This window comes from Miniopterus schreibersii (assembly GCF_964146895.1).
Source record: "Miniopterus schreibersii genome assembly, chromosome: 8".
Lineage (NCBI taxonomy): Eukaryota > Metazoa > Chordata > Mammalia > Chiroptera > Miniopteridae > Miniopterus > Miniopterus schreibersii.
Genome location: NC_138109.1, coordinates 23,251,153 through 23,264,553, shown reverse-complemented (window position 1 = coordinate 23,264,553; position 13,401 = coordinate 23,251,153). Strand labels below are relative to the sequence as shown.

The 13,401-nt window shown below is 40.6% G+C and overlaps 1 protein-coding gene and 1 long non-coding RNA gene across 2 annotated transcripts in view; one reads left to right on the top strand and one right to left on the bottom strand.

Moving 5' to 3' along the window:
* Positions 1 to 10,206, bottom strand: part of ZMPSTE24 (zinc metallopeptidase STE24) — a 28,972-nt gene extending 18,766 nt beyond the window's left edge. The window contains exons 1-3 of the mRNA XM_081144756.1: positions 9,770 to 10,206; positions 7,768 to 7,914; positions 2,476 to 2,562 (exon numbers count right to left, since the gene is read on the bottom strand). Of these exons, the coding sequence (XP_081000882.1) occupies positions 2,476 to 2,562; positions 7,768 to 7,914; positions 9,770 to 9,892 (357 nt within the window). The 5' untranslated portion in view covers positions 9,893 to 10,206. The remainder of the gene's footprint in view (positions 1 to 2,475; positions 2,563 to 7,767; positions 7,915 to 9,769) is intronic.
* Positions 10,207 to 10,263: 57 nt separating this feature from the next.
* Positions 10,264 to 12,208, top strand: LOC308560644. Its single transcript, XR_013999363.1, has 3 exons — positions 10,264 to 10,588; positions 10,790 to 10,909; positions 12,027 to 12,208. It is a non-coding gene; the product is annotated as an uncharacterized lncRNA (long non-coding RNA).
* Positions 12,209 to 13,401: the final 1,193 nt, after the last annotated feature.

The following is a 13,401-nucleotide window of genomic DNA, read 5'->3' as shown; positions in this document are numbered from 1 at the left end:
ATTACACAGGCACTATGTGAAAGTTACCTGAAGTCAAATAGGCATTTTAAAGATTTGAAAATCAAGACATTTGCTCATCTCTAATCTTCTGAAACATCCCCCATTCTCCCTAGTTTATCAACATATCTTAATCATATAAAAAATGATTGTTCTGTGAGCTTTAAAATTTTTGTCTATCTTCTACTGTCAGTTCTAAATATGTAAGGATATGGAATGAGAAAACTAACATTCATTTAGTATGCTATAATTTAAATCATTAGAAACATTAAGAATTAGTGTCTTATTTTTTTGTAAAAAACTTAAGAGGAGTTTGAACAATGCTCACTTTCTCACTGTACAACTTATAATATGGAGACAGCACCTTTTCTCTGCCTTGGTGAATTGTCATACTCGTCTCAAAGTTTACATCAGCTTGGAACATTTTACCCTTTGAGTTTTCAATGGCAAGAAATATCTTTGAGGTCCTTTAAAGTGAGAGTTTTTGCCAGTAACACTACCTCTGGGACATCTTCATCTTTTTCGTCAAAACCACTTTCCTCATTTATATCAAAAAGGTCACCTTCACTGAGTTCCTCTGGCTGTAGATCTAAATCTCTCTAATGGCAGCAGGGTCAGCATTCCCAGGGTCAGCTATTTCTTCTATAACTCCACACACGTGAGATTTGAATTTCACTTTCATGTTATCATTTTTCATTTCTTTGCTACACTTTCATCTTTCTTGGCCAATTCCCTTTCAGTTATCCATTTTTGTAAATGTCAGGTGGGTATACAGCTGGAAGACCAGGAGACAACACAGCACTCACTCTGAATAACTGAATAACAGATGTGCAGTGACCAATCACTGACACACTTTGAAAAAGGGAGGTAATAGTCACTGATGACTATGAGCATGTGTTATTTGCAAGTGATTTGTGGACCGAAGAGCTAGCAGGGAAGTTTGTACTTTATGCAATCACTCATATAATATACTAGGTTAACTGAAATTTGAACTCTGTTGTTAATGGACTAGTGTTATTTAACTAAACTGTGCAACTGAAATTTGTGTGTACTAGAACTGTGCAAAGAAAGGACAATCAATACCACATAGCCATTAAAGAGAACAAAGATCGCCCTTGCCCGGTGGCTCAGTTCATTGGAGCGTCGTCCCATGCACCAAAAGGTTGAGGGTTCAATTCCCAGTCAGGGCACGTGCCTGGGTTTTGGCTTCAATCCCTGGTTGGGGCGTGTGATAGAGCTGACCCATCAATGTTTCTCTCTCTCTCTCCCCTTGCGTGAAGATTTAAAAAAAATTATAAACACAACAATGATCTATATAAATAGACAGGAAGAGATCTCTAAAAATTGTTAAATAGAAAAATAATATCTCAGAACCTTATATAAAATATGTCCCATTAAGGTAAGGAATATTTTAATGCATATATGTATACAGATTGTGTCCATTCATTCAACACATATTTATGGAGTACCTACTCTGTGACTGGCATTGTTATACGCACTAGTGACATAGCAATGAAGAATACAGCAGTGGGAAAAAGTAGGTTTACACTTGTAATACAAATAAATAATATAATAATTAATAAATAAGAATATAAGAATAAACTATTTCATGTACTCAAAACTGTAAACATACTTTTGCCAACCCCTGTATACATAAGGTCTCTGTCCCCTTAGAGCTTAAAATTCTTGTCAGGGAGATATAACTGCACATAGTGTTAAATACCTAAGTAAGGTGACACGCTTCACCAAAGTGGCAGGTGAATTCTATTTTAGATGGAGTGGTCAGAGAAAGCCTCTGAGAAAGTGACATTTAAGGTGAGAAGTGAATAAGGAGCCAGTCACAGTGATTACATAAAACCACCTTAAAACTTTTTTGAAACAATGCAGAGACTATGCAAGTAAACTGCAATACTACAAATGACAGGTCAGGAGCAAGAGTCCGTAAAGATATAGAGACATCATCAGAAGAAGGGGTCTTAAAAGAAGTGGGCTGCTTTAGAAAAAGGTATACAGAAAAGGGACAACTTTAATTCAGATAAGCTGAATTAAAGCCCAAGGAAACTATATATGTAGAAGAGATCCACCATTTCAAAAAGGAATCAGGAAGAAGGGAACAGACTTGGCAATTTCTAAGGGGAAGTCAGGATGCAGTGTCCCAACATCCTTACAGGTGGGAAGTCTCAGGCTTTGCCTTAAACTGGAATTCCTGGAAGAGTGGGTAGCCAACAAGCAGCTCAATGGAGACTGTGAGATACACACTGTCTTTGTTTGAAGTACCTGCTTAGTATGGGTTCAACAAAATGCATGCTTTCCCATTCACTGCAGAGAGTTATTCCTGAGAAGCAGCTACCAAACCAGAGACTACATTACCCAGCTCCCTTGTATCTGAGACTAAATGACAGGATCACCAACAAAATGTGCATACAAAGGACAGGTATCATCTCGGAGCCAAGGAAGCTAAGAAGAAGGTGTACATACCTCATATTCTGGTCCAAAGCCAGCATAGCCACAGAATCGTCCAGAAAGTCTCCAGAGATAAGGGATTCCTCCAAAGAGAAGAATAAGCTATAAAACAAAGCATACTTTGTTCACACTTGAACAGTACTAGAAACTATCATGTTAGAGAGAAAAAAGGACCTATCTCACTTAGGATAAAATATGCATTTAGATGAATACAAACCAACTGAGATACTAAATTTATACTGTTAAAAGATTTTTGCCTGTACATTTTATACAGATAAGTGATATGATATGTGAATTACATCTCAATAAAGCTGTTTAAAGAAAAAGAACTTTTGCCAAAAGACACTAACAGAGGCTTTCTGAATCAGGAAATAAGATTAGAAAGGCTAAGCAACTTGTCCAAAATCCCAGTGACAGAAATGGAAGTTGATGCCCTAGCCAGTTTGGTTCAGTGGTTAGACGGCTGGCCCACAGACTGAAGGATCCTGGGTTTGATTCCGACCAAGGGCACACATCTGGGTAGCAGGCTTGATCCCCAGCTCTGGTCGGGGTGCATGCAGGAGGAAACCAATCAATGTCTCTCTCACACTGATGTTCCCCCTCCCCCTTCCATTCTCTTTGAAAAGCAACCGAAAAAATATCTTTGGGTGAGGATTGAAAAAAAGAAAGAAAGAAATGGAAGTTGAACCAGACTTTTTAGCTCCATAACTGGCTTTCCCTTAAAAAGAAATCACCTCTTCAGTCAAGATAAAGTATTAGTATTGGTATAAGTGGAGAGTCCTGTCCACTTACCAAATTGGGACAGAATGGGCTCTCTGTGCCCTCTCCAGGTAAGGAAAAGGTGAATCCTGAGGTAGGAGTCAGGGTTTCATAGATGTAGGCCCCTTTCTCAGCATGCCCTTTGTCTTAGGCAGATAAAGTGAACACAGATATTCACCAAATCACTAGGACATTCAAATGAGAAAGCAGCTCTTAAAATTTGAGAAGAAAACATGATCTCCCATAACAGATACTATGTTTGTGAAACTCATTTTGTCAAGAGGAATCAATTTACTGTTTCCTTCTGTGGAGCCTTAGGAACACAATGATCTATCACACTTCTTGGTTAGAAGCACAATATCCCACCAGTTCAGAGATGATTCCTTTGTGCTTTGAGGGTTTGGGACACTATAATATAGTTATGGGTATCCTCCCAATCTACTTTGCATTTTTATATATGAATCCATAAATAATTTAGTGGATTATACATGCTTTTTAAGAATGTATATAAATGACATCATACTGCACAACTTGCTTTTTACACTCTACATTTTTTAGATCAACCTTTGGTTTTAACTTTATTTAGTACTATCAGCTTGTTCTCTAAAGTATTTATACCAAATTATGCTCCCATCAGCAGTACCTGAGTGTTTCTGTTTCCCCACGATCTAACTCACATTTGACGCTACCCATCTTTTAGATTTTTACTAGTATGCTGGGTTGGTTTAATACCAGGGGTCTCAGATATGATCTCTGGACAGCAACATCACCTGGAAATGTGTTAGAAATGCAAATTCTCAGGCCCCACCCCAGAACTACTGAATCAGAAACTAGAAGTGGGGCCCAACAGTCTCCAGATAAGTCTGATGTACACCCAAGTTTGAAAATCACTATTTTCACTATTTTAATAAACTGCCTTTAAAGACTCCCTTAGCTCAATCATGGATATAAACACTGTTTTCCCAAAAGACATGGTCTGGCATCAATGCATGGTATATGCTCTACTTGTTAAACTAATCGACTTGGGTTGGCATTCTTTCATCCTAGGCTCGATCCTAATAAATAATACAGAATCAAGGATTTATAATGCTTTTGGTGAAGGGCTGAAACACTTATAATTAAAACTCCAGCTTTTAAGTAAGTATCAAGGGTAGCTTTAATATGAACCTTGAATGTATCTATTAATGCATTTGAGTACTGTTGTTGCAACCTTGTTTAGTATACTCTGGGGAATGAAAAACAAAGCAGTAATCAGTAAACTTTCTCTATATTGATAATCTCCCTGAGCATGCTCCTGGGATGTCCTATAAAAAGAACTAATGATCTCAGCAAAAACAAGTCTAGTGCTTTTATATATTATTTCACTGAAGTCTTGAAAAGCAGGCAGGGCAAGGGCATAGTCATCTCTATTTTATAGATGAAGCAACTAATATTCAATTAAAGTAATTTGCCCAAAGAAACCCAAGGACTAAGTAATTGCTGTGTTAAGCACTGTATCAAGTGCTTCATTTACACTGCCTCACTTACTCAGTCCTTGCCATAAACCACGTGCAATATGGTTTAATATCTACCTACTTCTCATCTTAAAGAGCAGAAAAATGAGGCTAAAGGAGGCTGAACTACTCACCCAGAAACATAGAGAAATTAAAGCCGCAACAACTTGAACTTTTCTTCTCTGCCCTACTCTACTCCCCAGCCATTCCATTTCTTGGGAAGGCTCTTTATTGACATCTATGAGATGTCAGGAAAGTCTGTCTCAGAGAGGCAGGACATTTCCTCTCTGGGTGCTGTCACACTGTGTGAACAGTGGCCCTGTGGGCACACAAGGCCTCTACTTAAGTTCCCTCAGGTAAAAAGTACCAACGCAAAAAAAAAAAAATCTAAATTAATCTTTGTACTTGTTCTTTGTGACCAAAGCATATAAGCCTATTGATTTTAATCAACACAAAACAGAAATTTATGAACTTGTTTTCAAACAGAACAGGATTTCAAAGTAACGCAGAATGCTTCCTACCTAATAGTAAACGTAGCTGCTAATTCCCCAAGGAGAAAGAGCACATTCATGCCATGGTCCCAGAGTTTCAAGAATGGTTTCTTCAATGTAATTTTAAAGACTCAGAAGAGCAGAGTTCGAAATCCATTCTCCCATTTATTAGTGTCACCTGGCCATTAAATGGGCAAGCCATTTAATTTCTCTGAGCCTTCCCTTTCTCACCCATAAAAAGGGAATGATAATGCCTATACTTTGTACCTCAGAGCACTGCTGTAAACATCAAACAAAACAATAAATGTAAAAACAATATATGAAGTGAAAATCACTACCAATACAAATATTATAACGATGACTATTAATGTTCCCAGCTTTTACCCATCAGTACTGCTTCTAGTCTGAGCCACAGCAATTACAGAGCTCTCATTCTACAGTTGTATTCTCCCTACCTCTATCATCTCCTAGAACAAACTGAACCACTCCCACAGTCACCAACTGTAACAACCAAGTTATTGCCCATCTTTCCCGGGAACTGTTTACTAATGACAACCAAGGAGACTGAAAATATTTTTCCTGTCATTTTATATGGCCCTGTGGGAGTAAGTCAAAGACCTTCAAAAAATCAAACATCAATGAAGAAAGATGACACTGTCAGCCCTGGCTGAGTAGTTCAGTTGGTTAGAGTGACGTCCCCATATGCCAAGGATGCAGTTCTATCCCCAGTCAGGGCACATTCAAGAATCAACCACTGAATGCATAAATAAGTGTAACAACAAATCAATGTCGTCCCCCCCCCCGCCCCTTCCTCTCTATCTAACATCAATAGCAGAAAAGAAAAGATGACAGTGTCTTAATTTCCCACCTTTACTTCCATCTCTCTCTGAAGGCTGATTTCCTACTTAGGCCCTGTCCCTATCAGTAAATATGTTTCAGATTAATTAACCAGAGTCAAATATAATCCACAATAATGCTAGCTTTCCTGGCTTGATTGGAAGGCAGCAATTTTTCTTTTTTTTTAGATCCTTACCTGAGGATATTTTTTCCACTGATTTTCAGAGAAGGGAAGAGAGGAGGGGGAGAGAGAAACATCAATGTGAGAGAGACAAATCAATTGGCTGCCTCCTGCATGCACCCAGACCAGGGTGGGGTACTGAACCTGCAACCCAGGTACGTGCCCTTGACCGGGAATCGAACCTGCGACAGGCTGATGCTCTAACCACTGAGCAATGCTGGCCAGGGCAGAAGGCATCAAGTTTTACTATTAATCTTTAATATCTCAGTAACTAAACTTCGCTTGGACGATGTCTCTGCTGGATCCTAATGGGACAGTAGGGATTAATCAGCCTCTAGTGAGAGAGTGGCATTGAAGAGGGAGAGGAAGGGCACCCCAGACAGAGATACTGCACGTAAAAAGATTCAAAGTCATAGGAAACCAAGTTGGGTATGAGCACAATACAGAAGGAAAAAGACTTTGGAGGAAGAAACAAAAACATTAGGCTCAAGTAAGCAAAAAGGACCTCATAAACCATGCAAAGAAATCTGGACTTCACCCGACAGGAAAATGACATGACCGCAACTGTTCTGCAGAATTCCCTTGGCTGCAGTGTGGAAGAAGAGATTGCAGTTTGGAGGCATGAAGACAAGTAAGGGCTGCTACAAGAATAACTTACAGCATAAGGTGCTTTTTCCCACCTGCCCTCAGGGCAACGGTTACCATATTCTACAACTTTTTTCCCAGAATTTTTTTAAAATTTTTACTGGATTTACTGGGGTGATATTGGTTAATAAAATTATATAGGTTTTAGGTATACAATTCTAGAATACATCATCTGTATATTGTATTGTGAGTTCCCCACCCCAAGTCAAGTCTCCTTCCATCACTATCCCTTTACCCGCTTTTACCTCCCTCCAACCCCCTTTCCCTCTGGTAATCACCATATCATTGTCTGTGTCTATGAGGTTTTTCTTTCGTTGTTTTTTTTTAAAATACTTTTTTTTGTTTGTTTTTTTTAGAGAGAGAGGAGGGAGAGGGAGAGAGAGAAACATTGATGTAAGAGTGAAACAGCAACAGCCTGCCTCCTGCACTACAGGGGATCAAGCCTGCAACCCTGGCATGTCCTGAAAGGGAATTGAACCAGCAACCTTTTGGTGCAAAGGATGACACCCAACCAACTGAGCCACACCAGCGAGGGCTATGAGTTTTTTTGTGTTTTGTGGGGGTTTTTTGCTTAATCCCTTCACCTTTTTCACCCACTGCCCCAACCCTTCTCCCCTTTGACAGCTGTCAGTCTATTCTCTGTATCTATGAGTCTGTTTCTATTGTTTGTTAGTTTATTTTGTTCACTAGATTCCACATATAAGTGAGATCATAACTAAACAGTTATATTTCTGCTTCTTTTGCTCCACACCTATTCTATCAATAACAAGGGTCAGGAAAGCATCTGGGATTTGTAGGTGTGGCACCCTCTTTTATATTACAAATATATAAAAAGGAAAACAAACATTACAAAGTATTAAACAATTTGATAGACTGTCTCTTCAAGAAGTAAATTACTCACAGTGCCTTCAATCTCTGAATAGAGTCCTGACCAGAAGCTGAAGGTACTTTTATCCAGCTGATACAGTCGAGATTTCTCAAACGTTTCTGAATCCATGATCTGTCCTAACTCCAGTGGTACATGAGTAGTTGTTTTATATATCCGTCTCTGAAATATTTTTAAGAAAACACTTTAAACAGTGAAATTAACTCATTATTTATTACAAGTTATTTATGATCAAACACTAAATGGTTTATAGCATTAACGTGTCACTTAAACCTGTTGAATTTGCTTTATACAGACACAAATACTGCATTTGATCAAACACACTGTCTACTAAAACAACTGATGCAGGAAAGTAAAAGAAAAAGAGAATCAGAGGCTAGATAACTAGGTAAGATTAAAATCAGGGTTGTAATCACACTTCAGTTGCATATGTAAACCAAAATTGTAACATCACGAAGGGTACCACTCATTTCAGGTATAACATACATCCTTTGATACAGAAAACAAATTATGCAAAGGAGAAGGAAGCAAATATGCTAACCATGAGTATTAACAGATATTGTGGCTAGTAATTAAATTCGGTCCTAGAAGCTAAACTAAGAGAGATTTGAGAAATAACAGAAACATATCAGGTCTTCAAGAAAGAAAAACTTTCTCATTATACCAAATTCTAAAAGGTACTTTCAGCCCATGGGACATAATACAGGGAACAGATACCAAACAACATAATGGGCAGCATCTTCTACAATGGTTTTACAACAAATGGCTTCTCTATTTATTGTTGTGCACCTTACCAAACCCTCACTGAAAGGCATTACATGAAAGCATAACTGAGTAAAGACACTATAGAAAAGTAGTTCCTGTAACTAGGCTTATTATTAAAGTAAGACAAAGAGATGTTCAATACCCTATCCCCAATTTAGATACTATATATTGTGTGTTTACTTTATGCAAAGTATCTTCTCTAGGCCTACAAGATTCTGTACTAATGAAGCTTTCCGGAGAGCTACTAGGTCAGAGAAACTAATGCTATTCATCTTAACACCTCTTGGAATTTTCTGGATTAAAAGAAGAGATCAAGATATAACCCAAACACTGACAGAAAGATAGGAAAATTAAAAATTTCAATTTAATGATTCATGCAGAATGTAAAATGAGAGAAGAAATTTGCAGAGAAAAAGACTGTAATGCTCAAGAAAAAGAGTTCTAGCAGTTAAAAATAGAAAGGTTTTCATAACCATCATGGCTGACATAATTCAGCGACAACACAGAAGAATGCAGGTAAAGCAAACCAGCAATGAGAGATGGCAATAAAGCAGTCAATTCAAGTTAAAAATATATCTCATTTAAAAGTTCAGATCTCTAATACATAAAGCTGTTATGGTCATCTCTGGGGAATTGCTAAGTAACTTTCATTTCTACTTTACTGTCTTAATTGTTTAAACAAAAATAAAGATGCTTTTGAAAAAAACAAGAAAAAAAATTGTCCTTTGGGCAAAACCAACATAATTTTTTTTTTTTTTTTTTTTTTTAAGGAAAAAGAGCTCAGGTTCTTGGAAGGCTTGAGAAATCTTTATTTTCAGAAAATGGTTTCCTGGTTCTGTGGTTGAGCATGATTATACAAATGTCATGAGGAAGCTGTGATTCTAAAATGTTAGTATCGTCCCTTTGAAGGTTTATGGGTCGCTGCCAAACATAAAAAAGATAAATCTGGGGATCTTAAGGAAGCTGTGGGGCGGGCGTAAGAGCTAAAGTGTGACGAGGCGGTAGCCTGCTTTCCCTTTCACCAGGCCTAATCCGCCTCAGTCCCACGATCACGTTGCGGAAAATGTCCCTGAGGCACCGGATCCTCTCACCGCCAATCCCACCTTCAGGCCAAATTAGGAGGCTCAGTGGGGACGCACCGGGTCGAGGCGGGTGCTGGGGCCGCAGCACTCACCCAGGAACTTGGGGTCGAGACCCTGGCTGGCCGAGAACTGGCCGAGTGTCGCGGTTAGATGGGCGCTGCCTAGCTCACCTGCCGCTGGGCCAGGAAGGTCTCCCAGAGATACACAGCCCAGGAGAAGAGCAGCACGGCCCCAAAGATACGCTTCTCGGCCGGCATCTCCCACAGCGGGTCCAGCGATGCCCACATCCCCATGGCCACCTGGTTCCGCCGGCTCCCTGAGCGAGCAACGGTGCCACACCAACACAGTCCCCTCAGACCGGCCGGGCAGTGTCACAGCTATTTCCGTCCCTTCCGAGAGCCCCAGCACCGACACCCGCCCCCATCCCACCCGCTGCGCGCAGCCAACAGTGTTACACAAACACTCTTCCCCGTGCCGACGCCCCTTAGGGCCGCCTAGTTTCGGCCGGAAAGGACCATTCCCGCCTTCTTCACTTCCGGCCCGAGGAGACCTGAAGCCCGGGCGCCGCACCCCGGCATCCGCCAACCCCGGCTCCCGCGCCGGAACTGGTCTTGCCGAGCTGCGTCACGCCAACATTCTTTCCCCCCCTCCTCGCCGGGTGCCTGCCGAGGGTTCCGGCTTCCCTGCTGAGCCGGGGGCCTCTTTCTAGCTTCCAGATCTGCTCTTGCATCTCTTCCCATCGGGGCTCGCCCGGCTGCGCTGTGGCCTGAGCCGTATTTTCCCCGGCCGGACAAGCCCCCTGATAGTGAGGCTGAGCGGGAACGAAGGCAGAGTGGGCACCTCTCCCGCCCGCTCTGAAGCAGCTGGGAAGAACGAGGGAGCCGGCGTCTCAGGCTCTAGAGGCCGTTCCTCTTGCCGTTCGGGCTGTGGTCTGTTCCTCCTGGGGCACCTTCAGGCTACGGGGGTAGTTAACAGCGAGACCGGGCATTGTGAGTGTCGTATTGTGGCCTGGGTCGGGGTGTTGAGTTCAGGCATGTGAGAGAATGGGCGGGAGTGAGGAGATTGTCATTCAAGATCTCGCCCCTTGCACCCCACGGGAGTCGAAGGCGGCCTCTTGCCTGAGGGTGCGCCGGAGCGAGGCGGGGCGGCGGTGGCTGGAACAGCCTGAACCGAAAGCCTTACTTACCTAGGGACAAACTCGCGTCAGAGCGCAGTGCCGAGTCAGTCTTGGAATTCAGAAGTGAAATGTGTCACGGGGACGCCTGTTAAACACATTTGACTTGAAAAGTGACATTTTTTTCTGACTGTAGGTAAGTCTGACTTGGTTAATTGGATTGACAGTAGTGTTGCTAATTTGCATTACTCTTTACAATGAATTGAGCTGAATCTGCACCCGCAACTAAAATATACTTAAATTACAGTGAAATTGTAGTACTAAAGATGTGTGGAAATTTATATCTTGAATTTACCAACTCTTCCTAAGTGCTTCTAAATGAGACTAGTTATATAATTAAAAGTCACTTGAGAAAGTGATGGACTCTAATGACAGGCTAACAATTTATTTTGCCAAATTGTTTCCAGTTCCTTGCTTTCAACAAAATTAGTGGTGGACCTAATTGAACTGTCAGCTAATGAACGAACATTATTTGACTTTTGGCATATAACTCAGAAGAAAATCAAAGAGTTGATTGACATTCCTGTAAGAAAACTAGCATTTCCCTGAATATGTGTAATATTTCTTAGCACTGTATCTATGAAAACAAAAAATTAACCTATCAGTAATAAATAGTCATTCAGATACATGAATTATTTTGTGGGGAAGCCCCACCCATCTCATTGAGAAATGCATTTCCAGTAGAATTTTATGTTTCTGTGTTATTAAAATTTAGAATTACATTATTTTGCACAGATTTTTAATCATTAATTGTAATGATAATTATAATGATTAGTCAATTCAAAGAATTCTTTCTAATACATAGACCCATATAATTACAGGAAAAATTTTTAAATTCTACTTTAATACATACATTTTTTTATCTCAAAGTGATCAATTAAAGGTTTTTCTAACAAGTTACATTTGGATAACATTTAATGGGGAAGTGGAATATAAATGTAAATTAGATATAATGAAAGAAAATGTAGAATTAACAAATGTTAAAGAGCTTATTTGTGTAATTTTAAATGGATAGTGGTTATTCAGTTGTAATGTAAATGCTGTTGGATACATTATAAAAATAATTTTACAGTTTTATCTTAAATTGTCATTATTTATAACTTCCAGAATGTACATCTGTTGCAACTATTTAATGATGAAAACTTTTAGATACCAACTTAAAATATGAGGGGATAAACACTTTTTCAAAATTCTCTCTCCCTTGGGCTATCATTGCTATGCCCTCTTCAGTCTTCTTGTCTTCATCTGTCTAGGTCCATCCAGCCTGCTGCAGTTGGTCCAAAGCTTCACAGAAGCTGCTGCCACCCAAACTTTGTGGCTAAGAGCACAGATTTAGTCAGGCTGCTTGAGTGCCAGTCACAGCTATACCACATATTAGCAAATTGTGTAACCTGTCTGTGTATCAATTCCCCATCAATAAAATGAGAATACTAGTATTCGCTTCCTTATATTGTAAGGGTCAAATGAGAAAAATCATGTAAACCTCCTAGCAGTGTGTCTGGCTTGCCCAATAAAGATTAGCTACTAGCTCCCCATACTTCTGAGAATCGTATCAAAGTGTTGATCTGGCACCATATGTCTGAAGAGACTGAGGAGTAAGAAGCTGGTACGAGGTTTCTAAAAGTCAAGAGTTTAACTCACTCATTCACTTAACAAATACTGAGCATCTCCTAAGTACCAGACACTGTTCTTGGTGCTTGGGATATAGCTGTGAACCAAAATCCTTTCCTCTCCTGAAGCTTACATACTTAGTGGGCTGGGGTGGGTGGAGGGGTTGGTAAGTAACAGTAAAAGTGGAGGAGGTGATAAATACTATGAAGAAAAAGCAGGGGAAGGGGGATCCAGCATGTTGGCATGAGGGGCACTACTTTATATGAGGTCAAGGAAGACCTCTCAGAATAGCCGACAGTGGAGCACAGACCCAGGTAAAGTAAGAGAAGAAGCCACAGAGTGTCTGGGGAGAATGTGCCATGCACGGTGAACACTGGCCCTGAGGTGGGACAGTGCTTCTTCGCATATTTGAGGAATAGTAAGAGTATGTAGATTGAGAAGGGGGAGTGCAGGTCATGCCATCATACACAGTGTTTTAGTTAAGAGCTTGACTTTCTTCAGAGTGAAAGAATAAGCCATTGGAAGATTTTGAGCAGAATAGTAACATCATCTCTTGACTGCTATGTAAGAACAAATACAATGGGGACACCGATGGAAACAGAGTCCAGTTAGGAGGCCATTTCAAGAACCAGGTGAGAGATGATGGTGGCTTGGGCTAGGGCGGAGGGAGAAGTGAATTATGGAAAGGGAATAATCACTTGTTCGCCTTTGCAAAAAGATAGTGTCAATAAAGCGGCTGGTCTGTCTGGACTCTGAAATAGGAACCTCAAAACAAGGTATTGTCAGGGTTTTGCCGAAGGAGAGCGACTGGATTTGGAGGATAAGGATTCTCTTCCCTGGGGTGGTGGACACTGGTATGGGGTAGCTCATCTACCCCACCTAGCCTGAATGATAAAATAGCTCTCAGGCCCTTTCCCTATCTTGTCTTGATTCTCCGTTTGCCAGGCATCCAAGGTCCCTTCCTTGATGCTCTGGACATAAGTGCTCTGATCTCAAGAACCCAATGCCCCCACTGGG